Here is a 22,271-nt window from a genome sequence, read left to right on the forward strand (position 1 = left end):
TAGTGCAAAATCTCGCACTGCAGATACCATCTGAATAGCATGTCAGGCTGTCGAATAACATGATTTAATCCGGCATCACTTCTTGTTTTCCAAAATCCTTTACGAGAAAGATTTTTCCCATGAATAATAAATGGGACTTAGAAAAATGCAGTGCATAATAAGCCAGAACATAAGGGGAGAATAATCTGAAACAAACTGTTTAGTAAATTGCCAAGTCGGGGTCGCAAAAGGTGTACAGTGAATAGAGATTTTGCAATGTATGCAGGACCCCTTCCTTACCCAACACGTAAAAAGGCCAACAAAAGAAGGAGCTCTTCTGGGAAATGTAGAAATGTATGGGAGGCAGCATGGTGGCGCAGTGGTTAGCACTGCGGCCTCTCGGCATCGAGGTCTCAGGTTCGATCCCGGCTCTAGGTCACTGTCCATGTGGAATTTGCACATTCTCCCCGTGTCTGCGTGGGTTTCGACCCTACAACCCAAAATGAAGTGCAGGGTAGATAGATTGGCCAAGCTAAATTGCAACTTAATTGGAAAAAAGAATGAATTGGGTATTTTAAATTTATTTTTAAAAAATAAAATGTATGGAAAATGTAAACAGGTAAGAAGGGGGAACATCTAGATAGGATTACAGAGGATATAGAGGATTGAATAGGGTATACAGCAAAGAAACAGGCTATTCAACCTACCCATCCATGCTGCACTTGACTCTTCCCCCATCTTTATTCATCTGCACGTACCACTGTAATCCTCTCCCCTAACTGCTTGTTTTACTTATTCTTAAATGCGTCCCTACTGTTGACTTCAACGAATCTCTGTGGTTGAGAATTTCATATTCTCAGCACTCTTTGCGGAAAGAAATGTGTTCCGAATTCCCCATTGGATTCCTTGATGACTGTCTTATTATGATGATCCCTCCATTCAACCAAAATCGTTCACAGTTTTGAAGGCCTCTATCTTGGCAACAGCGATCACCATATAGGTCCACGTTGTGTGGACCAGCGCTGAACAGCGCCCAGCTGACGTCTCCCATGCGAGGCCGTTAGTTCCCAGGCCTGGGGAGAGTACAGCAGGGTGGTACCCTGACACTGCTGATGTCACCTAGGCACCTTGACACTGTCACCTTGTCACTCTGGCGGTGCCACCCTGGCACTGCCAGGGTGCCCAGATGGCACTGCCAGGCTGGCAGTGCCCAGGTGGCATCTTGCCCATGCTGGGATTGGGCCCAGGGGTATCCGGCCCTTATGAAATGAGTGAGAGTGGCTTGAGAACCCCCTAATCGGTAAGTTGGGGGAGTCCGGTGGTCACATTGGAGGGGGGGGTGCTGAGAGATCAGTGCTGGCGAGCCGAGCTCTGCAGTGCAGGAAATGAGGTAAGTGCAGACTCAGAGGGGCCTTCCCCGCCGAGGCCCAAAAAGAATATAGAGTCCTGTTTAGTAGTGGGGTTTTTCGCAGCGCTGCAAGCACTGGGAAACACTCTACTAAACACACTCCAAGTGGGACGCCTTTTGTTCATGACATCGCGCCCTGTGTGGTAGACTCATAACTAAGGACAGAACCTGAGTCAAATGGCAAGTAGCAGAATGCAGAGCTATTGACTGCAAAACAGAAGATAGAGAGTAGAGTTTAAGGGTAGATATTCAGACTGGCAAAGCATCAGAAGTTCCACAAGGTTTGATGCTGGTACCACTATGTTTCTCCTCATTTACAGAAACAATTTGGACTGATGGATTGGAAATGCAATTTCAAAATTTGCAGATGCCAATTGGTTGAACATAGCTAATACAGAGAAGGTCACCAAGGAAACAACCATTAACAAACTTGCAGAATGCATACATAATTGGACAATGAACTTCAATATGGATAAGTGTAGGTTGGTGCATTTTGTGAGGAAGAGTAATTCGGCTATATACTCATTGGAAAGTAATTGTTTCAACAGAGTAGAGGAACAGAGGGGCCTGTAAAGTTATGTAGAATCTTGGTTAGGCCACTCTTGGAGTTCTGCAAACAGTTCTGGCCTCCATATTAAAAAGATCTTGAGGGGATTTGGAAAAAGTGTAAATAATATTCACTAGGATAATTTAAAAAACATTAGAGGTGATAACTATTACAAAAGATTGGCATTCATTTGTGACATCATTCCACTAAATCCCTTCACAAGGTTTTTGAGCCTGGTTACAACTACCTTATTACTGTGTTGTCAAGAACAATTTATCAGAACTGAAAGTTAAAATTTTTGTTTGCAATTGACCTAAATCACTTTCATTTCTAAACAATATTACAAATTACATTTGTGCATAGTCCATGCTGGCAAAGAGAAGCTTTTTAAAACAAAAAATATTTTTGCAATGCTAAGACCAGAAGAAAATAGCGTATGGTTCCAGAAAAGAGAAGATTAAGGGTGATCTGATAGGGCTTGTTATTATGAACATGTTCATAATAATGATTATGAACATGTTTGATCAGGTAGGCAGGGAGAAGATGTTTCCATTTATGGTGGCGACCACATCTAGGGACAATCATTAAATGATAATCACTAATCAATCCGGTCGGGAATTCAGGAGAAACTTGACTAACCAGTGATTAGAATGTAGAATTCGCAGTCACAGGGAGTACAGGTAGTCCTTGACTTTATGGCATCTGAGTTACAATGAACAGCACTTATAATGTTTATAAATTGACACTCTCTTTCTACTTTACAACTCTGGTTTCGACTTTACGATGCCACTTTATCAATTGTTATGTTCCTTTAAGTTCCACCTTTCCCAACCTCAGTAAGAGCAAATTATTTCTCAGATATAGTATGGAAGTGGTTTTGAAAATGTAGGGACTAGTATATCAGGGGAAAAACACTACTGTAAGGCAATTATACAGAAGCAAGATGTCACACGCTTTTTACTAATCAGTTAAAATAGAATATCGCGTCTTGGCTCAGGAACGAAACCCTCATTTACAACATTGTTCGTATGGGAAAACCGGTTCCAACTTAGAATGTTTCAACTTGCAACACGGTTTCAAAAACCAATTGTGTCACAAGTTCAAGGATTGTCTGTAGTTGAGGTAACTAGTGTATATGCTTTTAAGCGAAAGCTAGATAAACACACGAGGGCAAAAGGAAATAAAGGTTATGCTAATATGGTTGGATGAAGAATGGTGGAAGGAATTGTATGTGGAGCAGATATACTGGCATTGATTTGCTGGGTCAAATGTCCTATTTTTAGGCTGTAAATGCCACGTAACTATATAATAATGGATTGTGCGTGCAAAAAGGTGTATAATGCCATGCATTCAACTGCATTATTGAACTGAAATATTCAACAAGGGTCTTTCAATTTGATATGAAATTTAGCACTGTTTAATTGTAAAGCATTTATCATCAGATAATAATAATAATCACTTATTGTCACAAGTCGGCTTCAATGAAGTTACTGTGAAAATCCCCTAGTCGCCACTTTCCGGCGCCTGTTCGGGGAGGCCGGTATGTCAGATGACGATAGAAATATGTGAAATGTTGTTTTCCAAACAATAATGTCACTGTGTTATCATATTCCTCCTGACAGCACTTTCATGTATCATAGCTGACTATTATTGGTTGCTCTGTATGTACTCAACGTGTTGTAAAATGATTGCGGATGCTGTGCTTTGAAAGTTTCCTCTGATGCCATTTTTTGATTCTTTGAGGATTCTTTTGCATGCTGAGGTTGGAATGCTGAAGAACAGATTCAAATTTATTAATAATAACCAGATTTTTTTTTTTATTCTTTAGAACCTCCAGCGGGGTTGGCACTCCTCTGTTATTTCATTCCACTCAGTCCCTCCGTAATGGTTTTTGAGCATGGTTATAACTACCATATTACTGCATTGTCAAGGCCAATTTATCAGAACTGAGGGTTTAATTTTTTTGGTTTTCAATTGAGCTAAATCGCTTTCATTTCAAAAATTATCACAAATTACATCTCTGCATTGCCCAGACTGGCAAAGAGAAGCTGTTTAAAAATCAAAATTACTTTTGCAATGCTTCGTCCAAAAGAAAATAGGATTTGTTTTAAAAAAAATCAGGAATCTGTATTGAAGTTATTCAGGAACTTACATGAAGGGTCAGGGGTCAGGGCACCGCCTGGGATAAAACGCGCTGTGGTAAATGAGAGGTTCACGAAACCAAGCTTTTAGCTTGTCAGGCTACAGATTGTCTGATGAATGAGACATACTCTGTTTCATGTTGGAATGGATTTGGGCCTTGAAACCTGGTTTTCACAATACAAGTTTAGCTTCAGTGTGAACAGACCAGCATTGCACCCTTGCTAAACTTAGAGTGGGAATGCGTAGTTATAGATGTACTAATGAGATTCTTTTGGCTCAGATACACCACTTCTTGAGACATCCTACTTAGTCCAAACCACTGGTTCATAGTCTAAAATGTATCAGCGTCACATCCGCAAGTTTTTGTTCTACTATCATGTGTTACCGCTTTAAAATAGCAACTAAAGTGATGGCTGCAGCAAACATCAACTTGGATTCCCACATCAACCAACAAACCTTACGATAGTTGGGGTGGCACAGTGCTTAGCACTGCTGCCTCACAGCACCAGGGACCTGGGTTCTATTCCAATCTTGGGTGGCTGTCTGTGTGAAGTTTGCATGTTTCCCTTGTGTCTACGTGGGTTTCCTCCGGGTGCTCCGGTTTCCTCCCACAGACAAAGATGTGCAGATTAGGTGGATTAACCATGCTAAATTGTGCCTTAGTGTTCAAAGACATGCAGGTTAGGTGGGGTTACAGGGATAGGGCTGGGTGATCGTAGGTCGCGTATTCTTTCAGAGGGCCGGAGCAAACTCGATGGGATGAATGGCCTCCTTCTGCACTGTAGGAATTCTATGATTCGAAATATTCTTTTGCAATAATCGGCAAATGTATCAGCAAGGGCAATTGTGGAAACTTGAATTTGCCTATTTACATGGTCTAATGATTAAAATGAGTTTAAATATTCCCTTTTATCTATCGATTAAAATTAGACAAAACCATCTTCAGATGGAAAAAGCCAGCGCCACAAGAAGCCAAAGGACACAAAACCAAAGGTGAAGAAACTGAAGTATCATCAATACATTCCACCAGATCAAAAACCAGAGAAGTCCCCACCGCCAATGGATTCTGCCTATGCCCGGCTACTCCAGCAGCAACAGCTCTTCCTCCAGCTGCAGATACTAAGCCAACAACAGCATCATCAGCAGCATCATTACAACTATCAGAACATTATCCCCACATCCCTAAAGTGAGTAGACTATTTTGGAAAGAAAATCAGCGCATGTTTTTTGGGCTGTTGTCTCCTCTACCCTGATCACCATCCAGTGATTTCTGCGGAAAGGGGCATATTTGTGGATGTCTGTTGAGGACGAGATCCGACTCTGCTGCGATGCTTCCATGTCTAATGTTCTATACTTTGACAAAATGGGTAGTACATCAAGGAAATGTTAATGAGAATAATCTCATTGTGGCTTGTACAGTCGCAAAGTGGTATGTTACCGAACTACTAAGAGAGGCTACTCATGAGGGCCCACCCTCTCAACCTTGTCCCTTGCCTGAGGTGTGGTGATCCTCAGGTTAAATCACCACCGGTCAGCTTTCCCCCTCAAAGAGGAAATCAGCCTATGATCATCTGGGTCTATGGCAACTTTACGTTACCTTTTACTAAGAGAAAGAGAAGTTCACATCCCAGTAAGGGATGAATCTAGGATTTAAAAAGCTAGTGTCATTAATAGTGACCATGAATCTATTAGATTTTCGTGAAAAAAACATCTGGTTCAATAATGTCCTTGAGGGAAAGAAATCTACCATCCTTACCTGCTGTGCTCTAGATGTGGCTGCAGATCCACAGCAATGTGGTTGACTCTTAATTTCCCTCTGAAATGACCTAGTAAGCCACTCAGTTGTATTCAAATAGCTCACCACCACCTTCTCAAGAGTATTTCGGGATGGGAAATAAATGCTGGTGGTGCCAGTAACGTAATTTTCCTGTGAAGAAATTAAGAAACAACCTTGCCCACTGTTGCCGTGATAGTTCAGTTTCTTTTCAGTTTCCATTGGTGGATCCGAGTGCAATATGGTCTGAAACCCGCATCTTCATGCATCACCGATGCAGTAAGCAGCCTACTGCAGCTTTTACAATTACTCTTTTCCTGTTATATTATAGACCAAAGCTGCCTATCATACATTGCTCTCCATTGCAAAACTGGAAATGTCTATGACACAAAACCATATAATTGAGGTTAAAACTAATGGTCACATTCATTTACACAATATGCAACACACACAAAAACAGAAGGAATATAACAAAAAATTAGCAATACACAAAATGTAAAATTTGCAAATCTTTACAAATAATGGGATTCATTCTCAACAGGCTGTTCAGATGTAAGACTGTTTCTGATCAACTTTATAACATGCGCTCGGTTTTCAACATCATCCACACTGACAGCACAGTAGCACAATGGTTCACAGCTCCAGGGTCCCAGGTTCGATTCGCAACTTCGGTCACTGTCTGTGTGGAGTCTGCACATTCTCCCCATGTCTGCGGGATTTCCTCCGCATGCTCCGGTTTCTACCCACAGTCAAAAGATGTGCAGGTTAGGTGGATTGGCCATGATGAATTTCCCTTAGTGTCCAAAAGGTTTAGGTGGGGTTGCTGGGTTACGGGGATGGGGTGAAGGCGTGGGCTTAAGTCGGGTGTTCTTTCCAAGAGCCGGTGCAGATCAACTTTTATGACATGCGCTCGGTTTTCAACACCATCCTCACTGACAGCACGGCAGCACAGTTGCTTCACAGCTCCAGATCCCAGGATCGATGCACTGCTCCCGAAATAAATTCTAGGACAATTTCATACCTGTACAATAAGTTGAAAATCTACCACAATGTGTCTAAGCTGTTCTAGAACATTTTAATTAGGAATATACCATGATGGCATCTTTATTCTCTTGAGTCCCATCTCACTATCATGTTGTGGAACATGTATTTGAAGCTAAGGAAGTTTGGCAGCTCTTGTACTGTACAACCTTTTGAAACCAAGAACAAAGTAGGCCTCTCAGAGGTGAGAAGTGCATATATATATTTTATATTATTCATCAGTCATAACTTTCACGTAGGTAGAATGACACCTCCAGTCTTGTATGGGTCTGATTTGATTTTCACATCTTATTTGCATATCAAATAAATGGATGATGTCCAGCCTGCAAGTGAGACTGAAAGTGTGCATGCGTTTCACAATGCACATTTCACAAATCATCACAATCAGTTAACCTGTAAACATATGAAGGCTGAATCTTGTTGAAACATCTCGCCTCTCTTGGGATCTCACCCTTTGGCTGGACTGCCAGTGAGAGTCCCGTGTTGCCTCTTTTCAGATAGGCCCAAGCCAATCAGTCAGTGTCAAGACGAAAAGCGGCACGGCATCCCCTGCAATCAAGACACTGAGGGCAGCTATCTTGCCTACATGTTTGTGCCATGGCTCTGAGCACACTGAGCATCAGGGCCGGCTCAAGGCACCGGCAACTCGGGCAGTTGCCCGGGGCGCCATGTGCTAGGGGGCGCCAGAGACTCGGATCCCACGCATGCGCTGTTGGGCCGGTGCCAACCAGCGCATGCGCGGTGGCCGCCCTCCCCCAGGGCGGCCCCCCGGCTCGGTCCGCCCCCCCCCGCTCGGTCCGCCCCCCCCCCCCCCGCCCCCCCCCCCCCCCCCCCCCCCTCGGTCCCCCCCCCCGCTCGGGTCCGCCCCCCCCCCCCCTCGGGTCCGCCCCCCCTTCGGGTCCGCCCCCTCGGCCCGCCCCCCCCCCCCCCCCCCCTCCCAAGGGCGCCGAAGTTCAGCTTGCCCGGGGCGCCAGCAACCCTAGGGCCGGCGCTGCTGAGCATTGGCCACTTCTTCTTAAAACGCTTGACTATTTCTAGACAGATTTGTGTACTGTTTTGCTTCTCACATTTAAGAGCAAGAGAATTATTTTTAGAGAGTCGCTACCTGTGCTCCATTTTAAATTTAGAATAATTGATCAAGCGTATCCTATGAAAATAATATAGGACGCGATCGAACCAGAAAAAAACAGAGTCCGTTTTGGGCAGTGCCGGGAACCAACCCGCTCTCTGACGGCACTCTGTTTGTTTTTCAGGCCTTGAAGAATCAATCTGGTCTCAGCAGAATTAAGTGAGTTTTTAAATTCACTTAAGCGGCAGAATTCCCTCCCATTGTGGGCGGGATCCTGGTCGCGACATCTCACGAGGTCACGTTGGAGGCCTCTCCCGGGATCTACCAGCTGCGTCCTGTTCCGTGGGGATGCGGTCGGTAAATCGCCCCCATAGAAATGTTATTGTTTGGTCAGAGCAGGACAGGCTGCAGCTTGCTGCAATTACCACAAAATAAATTTATATATTTATCCCACTCATGCATATGGCTCTAAACAGGATCATCCCATTTAAATTGTTCAATACCATCGGAAGAAATCAGGAGATAACTTCCATCTGATTCAAATTCCTCCCAAAAATTGAAGCTAACCAAGTGTATGCTCAAAAGATCCGGCAGCATTTGTAACAGGTTCTGATGAAAGATCAATGATTTGATATAGTAACTTGGTTTCTCTTTCCATTGATGCTGCCTGACCTACTGAAGTTTCCAGAATTTTCAGTTTATTATATTTCGGATTTCGCGCCCTCCCCCACATAACTGTAGCAGAGTGTAATGTCTACAAGATGCACTGCAGCATATTGCCCATCCTCCAATATTGTCATGGTTGTTTCCGGGAATTGAAGGTCAATCTCTTCTGTGGACATTTCTGTGCAATCCTGGAAAAAAAAAACCATCGGGGCGTTAAAAAAGATCATTTAAAAAAAAATATTTACCAGCTATAAAAATATTGAAAATGGTCGGGAAGGGGGAAAGTTATTTGGCTGACAATTGAGCATCCTCCAATTGGGTAATGAGTCTTCTTTCTTTCCAATTGTTGGAGGAAGTCAGTGGTTTACAAGGACAGATGTGTTGGCCGACTAATGGCTGGAGTGTGGGTGCAAGTCATGTGATTAAAATTCCATACTGTAGGATACCTTACAGGTTAATGGTTCAAATGTGACCCTTGATTAACAATGACATTTTGTTTTGCAATTCATTCGTGGGATGTGGGAGTTGTTTGCCCAACTTTAAATGCCCTGCAGAAAATGGTGGCGAGCTGTGCCACCTTCAATAAAATTTGAGTGGCTTGTTCGGCTATTTTACAAGGCAGTTTAGATTCAACTGCATTACTGTGGACCCGGGGTCACATGGACGCCAGGCTGAGTAAGGACGACTGCAAGGATATTAATGAACCAGAATTTATTTGGAAGAATAATTGGCACATGGTCACTATTTCTGATTATAACTTTTACTACAAATTGACTTTATGAACTGAATTTAGATTCCACAGCTCTGCAGCTGTAGTGATGGGATTTGAATTCAACCCTCTGGATTATTAGTCTGCAGGCGGGATGTTTTGTGACAACCGAGGCAGCCCCCAATTGGCTGGCGGTGGGATCTTGCCGTCCCACCGCTGCCAACGGGTTTCTCGTTGTTCGCACTCTCCGCAAGGAGCCCGCAGCAGTGGGTCGGGTCGGAGGACCAAAGGATCCCACCAGCGGGAACAGACAGAATCCCACCCTAGATCACTGGATTACTAGCCCAGTAACATAACCACTGCACCATGAAACATGGTACATCATTAACATGAAAAAACAATTATGATTAATTGAATGTGTTTATGTAGCTGCAATGAATGCTTTGAATTACTTTTACAGGCAGTCTGGTGAGCAGCTTTCCAGAAGCACTTGCACTTCAAACACTACCATCCCGAGTGGCAATCTGTCACCAGTGAAGTCCTCGATATCCGGTCAAACCACTGGCTCGCTTTTGAAACTGGGGCCTCTTCCGTCCAATCTGGATGACTTAAAAGTACGTTCCTCCCCATATGCAATGTTCACTTATAGGTGGCTTGTAATTGAAAAATCGACATGTATTTCAAATATATTGGCCGGGATTCTCCGAGCCCACGCCGGGCAGTGGGAGAACTAGAAAAAAATGTAAACAGCTAGACATGGCCGTTGGTACCATTTTGCTTGGCTTTGCACCAATTCCCCGTCACTGTTACATCAGGGGATTGGAAGAACCTCGCAGAATTTCAGGGCCAGTGAATTAAGAGTGATTTTGTGTGCAAGGCAAAGAGGAAGCGGCATGGTTAAGATGCTCCAGCAGTTTGTCGTCTCGCAGCACTACAGCTAAGAATTTGAGAATCCGGATGCATGTTTGCCTTTCTTTCTCTGCGTGGCGATTCTCAATGTACTTTTATTTTTCTCCCTTAAGCAATGAGAAATCCCACAGGAATTCACAGGTTATATTGTTTGATAAGGACCAGTATGCCAGGCAATACATTGTATATTATTCTGCTGCTAAGATGCAGTTTTGTCCCTTTAAGCCCCTCCTTTAATGTGTCAATGCCATTTGTTTCAAACACTGCATTTGACAGAAACTACCGAATTCACACCACTCTCTACATAAAGCGGTGCCTCCTAACTTCTTTATTTGATCGATTAGTGCCTGTGTTTATACCACTTTGTTTTCCTTGCTTCACCAAAAGATGTTCCTCCAAGTGGTAAACGCAGCTAAAAGCCAAACTGATTCCTCTAATTAACGATGATCAGTGCCACAAAGGATTCACTATATGTTATATATATTCTAATATATATTATATAATACATTTTATGCCAATATACAAGGACAGGTTTATATGGACAGGTAGAGTACTGGTGTAGTCTTGCTCAATTTCTACCGAGCTCTGTTTTGACAAGCTTCCACAAATGAATGGTATGAGCTAAACTGCTGTTGTGCCAAAGGGTTTAAAACAGCAGTGAGATTGTCTTCTATATCACTGCATGTTGCAGGTGCTTCACATGTCATTGCGTGCATCATCTCAGATATCAATCATGTGGTTGAAGCTGGTTATATAGCTAGTTAACTGGCCTAGCCTATCAGTATTTGTGTTTCTCGCTGAAGCTAGAGCAAAATGGGAACAGGAATAGCATAACCTAGTGACACCACTTGATTAATATGAGCTGTTTCAGTTATGGTTTTGTCTATACCTATCTGACGATCTTGGCATTTGTTGCCATGCTGCCAAAGTTGCTCTTGGCCCACAACGAACAGTAAGCTGTCTTGATAAGTGTGCTTAATGGACAGATTATAAAGTTTCTGCTGGCATATCACACAAAAGTACACAAGGCATCTCAGCATTACTCAGGCAACTATTTCCATCCAACAGTAAATTGTTTGCAGCACTGACTTGAAAATAAATCCGTGCAAACCTGGTGGACACAATTAAAACAAATGTTAGCACCTTATTAATTATTCCTTTAACGTACAATGTGCAACTTAGAACTGAATTGATTGGACTGAACTGCATATTTTCTGAGAGCTCCCTCTGCAGGTCCCACATCTCACTGCACATTAGCACCTCTGGATTGCAACCTAATCTAAACCACACAGTACCGAAAAATTGCTCTGCGAATAAACTGACAAGGCTACTCTGTTGTCCAGCACTGCTCCTCCTGAGGAAGGAGCAGTGCTCCGAAAGCTAGTGATTTGAAACAAACATGTTGGACTTTAACCTGGTGTTGTAAGACTTCTTACTGTGCTCACCCCAGTCCAATGCCGGCATCTCCACATCACACAAACTAAAATTGTCATTGTACTGATGTTAAACAAAGTGCGAGTGTAGCTCCTTGTGTATTTGTTGCTGAAGAATCTAGTGCATCTCTTCGAACAATCAGTTGTTGTCAGCTGTCTTCTGTGGTGAATTTTGTGTCGTATATCACCTTCATAAACGTAACAAATTGGAGCAGAAGTAGGCCATTCGGCCCTCGAACCTGCTCCACCTTTCCATGAGTTCATGGTTGATCTTCCACTTCAACAACATTTTGCTACATGGTTCCTGTTTCCCTTGATGTTTTCAATATGCAGCAATCTTTTGAAAATGCTCACAGCCCACTGAGGTAGAGAAGTCCAAGAATTACCATCCACTCAGTGAAGCAATTCCTCCTCATCTCAGTCCTAAATGGCCTGCCCTTATTCTGAGACTGTCCCCTGGTTCTTGGTCCCCCAGCCACATAATCATATAATTATGATTTGTAAAAGTTAATAAGTATTAATTTTACCGATAACCCCAACTTCAGTGATAATGGACAACTGCAAAGCAAAACCTGAGTGTCCTACTAAAGATGCCATTCAGAAAGGGTAAAGGCATTTTGATTGATTGAAATATGAGTAAAGTAAGTAGGTTTTGTGTATAGTTATTTATCTGAATCCAGGACCCATCTAATTCTTTTGAGTCATTAAAAGGAGGCTCTATCAGACCATTCTAGTGAGCATTAATGGTTGGGATTTTCTGGGCTCTCTGCAGCGTGTTTTCCGGTGGCAGAGGAGGCTCGCCATTGGCAGTCAGAGGGATCTTCCGCTCCCGCCAATGTCTGCGCTGGCTTCCGCAGCTTGCCCGTTCTGCTGCCGAGGAACACACCACAGTGGGGAGGGGTCACCTTCAGCAGAAGAGGAGCCCCATCAGCAAGAAGGGTGGGAAAAGTCCACCCAAAGTTTCCATAATATTTTCAAAGAAGTTGAGGATTCTCACTGCAAAAAAAGATATTTATTTATCCCTTTTATTTGTCTCTGCGGGACACTTATCTGAGCAAATTCGCCGTCATCTCTCGTCTTCGCCGACATTAGCACTTCCAAAGTAGTTTGTGTAAACATTGAGAAGGTTCCCACAGGTGGGTTAAACTGTTATATAAATGCAGACTTTTCTTTCACAAACCATTGTGTATACATTTCAAAAGTACTTTGCTAGGTGTAAAGGACCTTTAACACCCTGAGGTTTTGAAATGTAAATTTGATGTTTGCTTCCTTTCTTTTTGACCCAGGACATACAAAATCAGTTATTTTCTAAATCAGCAGGGTAACCAGATATACTTTTTGTTATTTGTACTTTCTAAAACTAAGCCTTTGTGTTTTGGTTTTTTTTCCCACCACACAGGTATCAGAGTTGAGGCAGCAGTTGAGGATACGAGGCCTTCCGGTGTCTGGCACAAAAACCTCCCTCATGAAGAGGCTGAAACCTTTCCAAGACTCTAAGGGCAGCAGCCTGCCGACCAGCAGTACCAGCACAAGCTTGTCCGGTTCCGTCGGTGAGATGGCGACTGTGACGTTCCCGATGACGCCTGTGACCTCTCTGTCAGGCTTTCAGACACAGACAACCCCCACTGTGCTGCCAAATGGATTTTATCAGTTTGGCAGCACCAGTTCAACTCCGCCCATATCTCCAGCGTCATCTGACCTCTCCGTAACCGGATCCGACTTGAGCGGGCTGCCCGACACCTTTAGCGATGTGCCTGTGCCTTCCCCACAGCTTGGCCTGCAGCCTTCACCAGTTCATCTAAGTGCCGAAGACAGCCTGATGAGTAATGTGAACGGAGTCAGCGGACAGGTGGAGCTGGAAGGCTTTGACACCCAAAAGGACAAAATGCTCATGGAAAAGCAGAAAGTTATCGACGAACTGACCTGGAAGCTTCACATGGAGCAGAAGCAGGTGGAAGAACTGAAGTTCCAGCTTCTGAAACAGAAAAGGAATAATCAGCACAACCCACAGGCTCCTTCACAGCCGCTCTTCAGTGTGTCCGTTAAACAGGAAAACCTGATGTCCAGTTGTCCATTTGCAGCCCAACAGCTGAATGATAGGAGTGCAGCACCAATGATCTCTTCCACATCCAGCAGCAGTTCCACAGACAGTTCAAACACATCCAGTGCACCACAGAAATCAGGCATCGTGAACAGTCAGGCATGTGTGGAAACTGCAGAACACACTGCTGTGAGGTCACCACCGTTCCTGAGTCCACAGTGCTCACCTCAGCATTCTCCATTGGGAGGCCTAGCCGGTAGTCCTCAACATGTTAGCCTTCCTCCTTCTCCAAACAACCATTTCCTTCTGCCGGTGTCACCCGCCCCCCAAAATGGAGATGCACGCAGTGTTTCACCCCATCAGCTTCAGTCCATTCCGGCTTGCAACAGTCAACTCAAGATACAGGTAAAGGTCAAAACTGCTGTGAATCGCTGAATGTTTTGTAGTTTTGATATATTGGAAGAGTTCCTGTCTTGCAGCGCCCAAGATGGTGGTGGGCAAGCATCTGCACTGGCCAAATACCGGTAACCGTTTTCCATTGTCATAGTCATCGATTACAATGGTACAGTTTAAAACATAGTCTTTTCAATGGGCTCGATTGGAAGTGCACACATCATTCAATTGCTAGGACACAAAAATCCCCTAAAATGGATATGTTTGATTGGATAATGTAGATGAAGCTTTACTCTGCACCTAACTCGCGATACTCTCCCTACCCTGGGAGTGCTTGATGGGGCAATGTAGCGGGAACTATATCTGAGGAAGGATATGCGTGCATGAACGAAATGTAACTAATGCCCACCAGATTGATTGTTGAGATGAGAGGATTGTCCTGTGCTGAGAGGTTGAGTAAATTGGGCCTGTACCTTCTCGAGTTCAGAAGACTGGGAAGTGATACAAGAACATACAAGATTCTGCAGCTTTCATCATTTAGTTTAAAAATAACATGTTTGAATGCTGGTGCATTATTATATATTATACAAGCTTTTATATAAAGCACATGTATTGATACCAATAAATTATTCAAAAAGAGGATGGCACAGTGGTTAGCACTGCTGCCTCAAGAGGGCCAGGGACCCGGGTTCGATTCTGACATTGGGTTACCATCTGTGTGGAGTTTGCACCTTCTCACCTTGTCTGCTTGGATTTCCTCCAGATGCTCTGGTTTCCTGCTACAGTCCAAAGATGTGCCGGTTAGATGGGGTTACGGGGATGGGGCGGGGGAGTGGACCTAGGTAGGGTGCTCTTACGGAGGGCCGGTGCAGAATCAATGGGCCAAAGGCACTGTAGGGATTCCATGGTTTCATTGAAACACACAAGGTTCTGAAGCTTTCATGATTTAGTTGAAAAATAACATACGTTTGAATGCTAATGCTTGTGCTAAGATTATAATTATATATTATTTATTTATTTTTTATAAATTTAGGGTATCCAGTCATTTATTTTTCTAATTGAGGGGCAATTTAGCATGGCCGATCCACCTACCCAGCACATCTTTTGGGTTGTGGGTTTGAGACGCACACTGACACAGGGAAAATGTGCAAACTCCACACGGAGTGTGACCCATGGCCGGGATTGAACCCGGGTCCTTGCTGCCGTGAGGCTACAATGCTAATCACTGCATAGCCGTGTCGCCCATAATTATATATTATACAAGCTTCATTGTAAAACACTGTATTGATACCAATTAATTATTCAAAAAGAGGAAGAATACCTGAGGAACAGCCAATTCAGCTGTAGGAACTGGCTTTACCTTTGTAACTTAGTGATAAATATTACAGATGTCAAATTTTAATGGGCATACATATTTAAATGTCTTAGCTTGAAAGATCTGTGAGATTAAAGTATATTATTTCAATAACTTTAAATATCTTCACCTTTTTGCTATAGGCCACAAAAGGACAGGAGCCTCAGCATCAAAATGGCAGCCCGCAATTTCAGCAGCAGCTCCAACAGCACATAATACGACAGCAGATACTCAGAAAGGTATTCATTATTGAAGGCTTAATTACCCAGGAAACTACTCCAGGACATTTTGCAAATCAACCCGAGTATTAACGTGATGTGTCATTAATGAGCAATGCTGCCTGGGATAAGCTGAACAGAAGTGATGGGGGAGGTGTATCTCTATTGTTCCGGCATTGGAAAAAGAGAAATACTGACCCTGCCCCTCCAAAATATGAATAAGTAACCACAGTGGATTGATTGGCATTTTCATTGTCCACTTTAATTAGTGGGCAATGTGCCAGCTTTGCTTTAGACTGAGCTTTGGCTATGTGTCCCATCCAAATGAGCCCCGACCCCTTGTATATTGGAGGCTGGGGAGTTGAATATACCCTCTACACCACAAATGATTGTCCTGCCACCTTCATCACTCCCACCTCCCTCCTATTCTCACACTTCCACCTTTCAGTTGCACTCATCCCACCTCGCCATCCACTATAATCCTTCCTATTGTCACTTCTCTCTTGAAGCACTTCAGACCTTCAGTGCAGATTTATTCTCATTACTTTAGCACTGGAGCTAAAGTTGCAGTGCAAGCATATCCTCAAAACCACAGTCTTCCATTTTTATCAAGAAGCTGGTTCTCCTGTTGTAAGAGAACCAAAGACGACCAGCTCTTAAAGCTCCTAAAATAGGGTGGCACGGCAGCACAGTGGGTAGCACTGTTGCTTTGCAGCGCCAGGGTCCCAGTTTCGATTCCTGACTTGGGTCACTGTCTGTGCAGAGTCTGCACGTCCTCCCTGTGTCTGCGTGGGTTTCCGACGGGTGCTCCAGTTTCCTCCCACAAGTCCTGAAAGACGTGCTGGTAGGTAATTTGGACATTCTGAATTCTCCCTTAGTGTACCCGAATACGCCGGAATGTGGCGATTAGGGGCTTTTCACAGTAACTTCATTGCAGTGTTATTGTGAGCCTACTTGCGACAATAAAGATTATTATTTTTAAAATCTTCTTTTTTTCCAATGCTTAACTTGCTGGAAATGTAACCAATTTGTGAATTCAGTGTATTGATTTCCTCTGACTCTGGGGCAATAGTTGACGGATGAACAAAGAGCACCTTGGTCATATGGATGCCTGCTGTAAGATAGATGGACGGAGAGGTGCCACCCTGCCAATCACTCTGAGCTTGGCAGCTCTCAGATTGTATAATGTGGCCTCAGTAACATGTAAACCTGTTTAAAAACTTAAGCATAAGTAGCCATAAGTAGCCAATAATATTTGTTAATAATTGTGCCCATCTGCTTGGTCTTTTTATTTAGATGAGTGTTCCAAACTCTGCAAATCAAGTTGGTCAAAAATTTGTCATCAATACTACTCCTTTCTGTAATTCAAACTCAACCCTGAGCAAGGTCAAACAACCTCCTTCTTACGAAGATGCAGTGAAACAGGTGAGAAATAATTGAACATCACCATTAGGCAGCATGAGTGTTTACTTCTAAAAGGCGAAACTTGTCTGCAGCATTCAGGTGGCAGTGAACCACTCCTGCGCACTCAGTAAATGGCTCGCAGCATCTGTCAAATCATCTGTGACCCAGTCGGAGGCATTGAATGTTTTTTACACTTCGGGTGTGATTTAACACGAAAAAAAGAGTCCCGTTTTTTTGCGGGTTTAGCGGGGTGTTTCCAATGCCCCACCGAGGCCTCATTTACCTTCATTTCTTGCAGCCATTTTTTAATGCCGTCCCAATCTCTGGACCCCTTACCGTAGCCCTCAGACACCCCTCATTGCTCCAACTTTCTCGTTGGGGGTCCTCGAGCCCACCCTCACCCCACCTCATAAGGGCACCCCCAGGCCCAATCCCTGGCAGTGCCAGCCTGGCACCCAGGTCCTTGCCACTGTCGGTCTGGCACACTGGCTGTGCCCCAATATGCCTGGCAGTGCCAACCAGGCACCCTGACAGTGGGAGTGCCACCCTGCTCAGGGCCCGACCAACCATGGGGCTTTATGGCCTGAGAGATCTACCCTCCCGCCAAGGTGCCGTTACGCCTGGTTCACGTTGATGTGGACCAGTGCTAAATGGCTCTATGGCGAGGTGACAGGCGCGGGCGTTCTATCCCGGGCTTTGGAAGAATCCAGCGACGACATATTTAAGTGAGCCTAACTGCCCATTAAATATACAAATCTGGATCCCCATCCAGTGAGGGCATGATCCAGATCGCGAGATCTCATTAGATCTCACGAGATTTAACAGCCTTTACAGGTCCCGAGTTAGGTACAACGAGGGTGTTCAATCGGGCCCTTCATATTTTTCTTAATTTGGTGATTGATTCTTTCAAAGATTTTCAATTTTTGTAGATGTTTATTATTAGTAATTTCAATATTATTATCACAAACCTTTGGGGAGAACTGAATTTTGAATATTCCATTGATTTTGATATTGACAGTTATTTCTATCAATCAGGTGTGTCAAATGATAACTTGTTACATTGGAAATAGTGATATGATGCATACAAATATACAAATTAGACACAGGAGTAGACCATTCAGTAGACCACTCGAGCCTGGTCTTGCATTAAATAATATAATTACTGACTTGATTGTGGCCTGAACTCCACATCCCGTCTACCTCCAATAACCTTTGACCCCCTTGTTAGTCAAGAATTGAACGACCTCTTCCTTAAAAATAGTCATTGATCAATATGAAAGTATCATTTCAACATTTTTTAGATAATTGCACTACACTAATGGTGCTTTTAAAGTTTTATATATTATACTGGCTTTGGAAAGGTCAGAGATGATGATTTTTAATAGTTTGTATTACCACAAGCTTCTTTTAAAATTGTTCTATATTCTGGTGACTATCAGCTGACTTGCTTTTAAGCATTCCATTTGGTTGAGACTTACTTTATGTAGTTTAACCTTGTATATCTGCAGCAAATGTCTAGAAACCAGATGGATGATCTACTCGACGTGCTCATTGAGAGTGGAGGTGAGACAATGGATGTACTAAAATTATTCAGTTACAGAGCATGAACAGCCTTTTCTCTATTGTAAAATTTGGCTAATGTCTAAAATTTGATGTTTCTCATGAAAAGGTTAAGGGCTTCTGATTGAATAATGGGCAGCTGGTGTAATAAATCTTTTTTTGCTTCTTCTTATTTCAAGATAAAGAGTAGCATAATTTGGAATATTTGCTTGCCCTTACTGGGGGGGTCACACCAAATGTGGGAGTTTCAACAGCCCTCATTACAGAACAGCATTGTACACCTTAACATCATTGTCATACAAGTGTAAACAAATGTACATGCATACTCACTCACCCATTTGGCCCTCTAGCCTGCTCCACCATATCATAAGGGCACAGCCTTAGAATAAAAGGGAGTCACTTTAGAACAGAGATGAGGAGAAATTTCTTCAGCCAGAGAGTGGTAGGTCTGTGGAATTCATTGCCACAGAGGGCGGTGGAGGCCGGGACATTGAGTGTCTTTAAGACAGAAATTGATAAATTCTTGATTTCTCGAGGAATTAAGGGCTATGGGGAGAGCGCGGGTAAATGGAGTTGAAATCAGCCATGATTGAATGGTGGAGTGGACTCGATGGGCCGAATGGCCTTACTTCCACTCCTATGTCTTATGGTCTTATGGTCTTATAATATCATGATTGACCTATAACCTCAAACTTGCATCCTTTCTGAAAAAAATTACCACCCCCTTGCTTACCAAGAATATATCCACCTCTGCCTTCAAGTTATTCAAAAACTCACGGCCCCCTGAGTGAAACGTCCTGGCCTCATCTCTGTTTTAAATGGGCGACACCCTTTTTCTAGTTCCCCCACAACATCCTCTCCACATCCAACCAATCAAAGATATCTCAGAACCTTATGTTTCAATCAAATCACCTCTTACTCTTCTAAACTCCAACTTTAGTCTGACCAATCTTTCTTCATAAGACAACCTTACAAGTGTTAGTCTAATAAATCTTCTCTGACCTGCTTTCAACATATTTACACCCTTCCTTAAATAAGGTGGCCAATACTGTACACCTGTGATAGGCATCCTTAGCTGGTGCATGGGCTGCATGGGACTTCCTCCTTCATCTCAGTGGGCGCAAGATTGAAATTGTGCATTTCCACGAATAAGATTGAATACATTTAATACATGCCGAATATTTCATAACGAGTTATAGAAAATGCTTAATTATTATAATATGTATAGAACTGTCATCAACTTCAAATGGTAAGCACAAAAGAAATGTCTAAGCTTTGATTGGGCACAGAGTGAGCACTCAGCTCTCACAGTCAATGTTGTACACAAACAACACACACCTTATTTGACTTTGCCCTTGCTTTGTATGTGTGTCACTTCAGTCATACCAGTAGGAAAAAAACAACGTGGATGGAAACAATGGAATCTGTCAATCCTGTGGAAGCAACAGTCAATAAAATGTCTCATAGGCTGCACCCGGAACCTTGAAGGGCGGCACATGTTGCCCACAACTGCTGTACCACAGTGCTCCAGATGTGGACTCACTAGTATAACTGAAGCATAACTTCCCAATTTTTGTATTCAATTCCTCTCACAGCAAGTTATAACATTTTATTAGCTTTCTGAATTACTTACTGCACCTGAATAGTACCCTTTTGTGATTCATGAATGAAGGCACCCAAATCCCTTCCATCTAAGAACTCTGCAATCTCGCACCATTTAGAAGGTATGGTTTTTTACTCTTCCTGCCAAAATGGACAACTTCACATTTTCCCACATTACACCCAACAACCAGGGGCGGAATTCTCCGCTCCCACGCCGGGTGGGAGAATCGTGGGAGGTCCGCTTTTGCACCTCCCGCGATTATCCCACCCCTGCGACACGCCGCTCGGAGAATTGCGGGCCGCCGTTTTTCACGGTGGCCCGCGATTCTCCAACCCAGATGGGCCGAGCGGCCTGCCATTCGCGACCGTTGCCACGACGGCGGCAACCACACCTGGTCGCTGCCGTCGTGAACACGGCGTGAGATGCCCGTTTGGGGCTTGTGGGGGGCCTAACGGGGACTGAGCACTACGACCGTGCTCGGGAGGGGACAGGCCCGCGATCGGTGCCCACCGATCGTCGGGCCAGCGTCTCAATGGGACACACTCTTTCTCCTCTGCCGCCCCGCAAGATCAAGCCGCCACGTCTTGCGGGGCGGCAGAGGGGAAGACGGCAACCGCACATGCGCGGGTTTGCCGTCATCCATCGTGACGCCAGCCGCGCATGCGCGTCATTCGGCGCGTCGGCCGCGTCATTCTCGGCTCACCGGGCCTTGACGCCAGTGACAAGGCCCCGCGGCCGAGTTTCCCGGCACGGCCCTCATAGCCCCCCCGGCGGGGGGAGAATAGGGGGCCAGGAGAGGCCTCCGACGCCGTCGTGAACCTCTCTGGGTTTCACGACGGTGTTGGGCCTTTGACCACTCACTTAACCTATCTATATACCTTTGTGGCCTCCTTATGTCCCTTTCACAACTTACTTTCCTACCCACCTTTGTGTCATCAGCAATCTGGCAACCATCGCTTCCATTCACCCAAGTCATTGATATGAATGGTAAATAATTGAGGCCCCAGCACTGACCACTGTGACACACTATTCGTTACATCTTACCAACCTGAAAAAGACCCATTTATGTCTATTCTCTGCTTCCTGCTAGCCAGCCAATCTTCTATCCATGCCAACATGTTGCCCCAAAACCATGAGCTTTTATTTTCCACAATTACATTTAATGTGGTGCCTTATCAAATTTATTCTGTATTAAAATCCCAGTTTCTGTTATACCAGTTGGGGAAGATTTTGGAATGGGACCCTAGCTCAAAAGACCGTTGGCGGGATTCTCAGTCCCGCTGCATCAATTTTCTGGTGCAGCGTTCCCTGGTGTGGAGGGATTCTCCATCACAACAGCTAGCCAATATGGGTTTCCCATTGTGGGCAGCCCCATGCCGTGGGAAATTTCCAGGCATGGAAGCGCTGCTGGCGGATCAGAGAATTTGTGTGCAAACTGCTCACATTTGCTTTAACTCTCAATCCCCAGGATGTATTAAAATGACATCAAATGTTTCATCTACCTCTGAGGTCTGCTGTCCCACTTTTAATCTAATTACTGCAATTGTCTTTTTAACTCAGAATGCTTTGTTTACTCTTCCTTGAATCCTTGAATTCTTCTGAGCAATACCTCGGTCTCTGTTCACTTAACTCCCGACTTCTAGTAAACTTCTCTTCATTCCTCTTGCTTCCTTAATTACCTGGCCTCCAGATCTCTGTACTTGTTTTCTTAACTATTATTCCATTTTATGGCTTTTGTTCTAGCAAAGCTGAGAGAGATATTCCTTCTCTAGCCTTCTAAAACCAACTCCTTCTCACAGAGCTGCCTTCTCTCTCACCACCTGTCATCAACTACAATCAAATTAGCTGAACCAAAACTCTAGCTTCTCTACCTTACAAAGTCCCAGTTGCTAAGCAACCACCGCCGGTTTATTTATTCTCTGTGCCATAGCCCTCTCTAAGTACACAAGAAACACAGTTCAAACCTAACCAACCCACAAAACATACAAACACCTTTGTCCAGCATGAATCTACCTTTAGGT

The 22,271-nt window shown here is 44.0% G+C and overlaps 1 protein-coding gene across 7 annotated transcripts in view; it reads left to right on the top strand.

Moving 5' to 3' along the window:
- myocd (myocardin) overlaps window positions 1-22,271 on the top strand; it is a 448,440-nt gene that overhangs the window by 416,465 nt on the left and 9,704 nt on the right. For 5 of the 7 annotated variants that reach the window (XM_038776977.1, XM_038776981.1, XM_038776978.1 and 2 more), the window contains 6 exons: window positions 5,007-5,263; window positions 9,796-9,949; window positions 13,077-14,123; window positions 15,609-15,704; window positions 16,980-17,108; window positions 18,575-18,650. In XM_038776977.1, the coding sequence (XP_038632905.1) occupies window positions 5,007-5,263; window positions 9,796-9,949; window positions 13,077-14,123; window positions 15,609-15,704; window positions 16,980-17,108; window positions 18,575-18,650 (1,759 nt within the window). The remainder of the gene's footprint in view (window positions 1-5,006; window positions 5,264-9,795; window positions 9,950-13,076; window positions 14,124-15,608; window positions 15,705-16,979; window positions 17,109-18,574; window positions 18,651-22,271) is intronic. The other 2 variants (XM_038776982.1, XM_038776976.1) reach the window with 1 other exon arrangement.

Source organism: Scyliorhinus canicula, chromosome 18, assembly GCF_902713615.1.
Source record: "Scyliorhinus canicula chromosome 18, sScyCan1.1, whole genome shotgun sequence".
Taxonomy (NCBI): domain Eukaryota; kingdom Metazoa; phylum Chordata; class Chondrichthyes; order Carcharhiniformes; family Scyliorhinidae; genus Scyliorhinus; species Scyliorhinus canicula.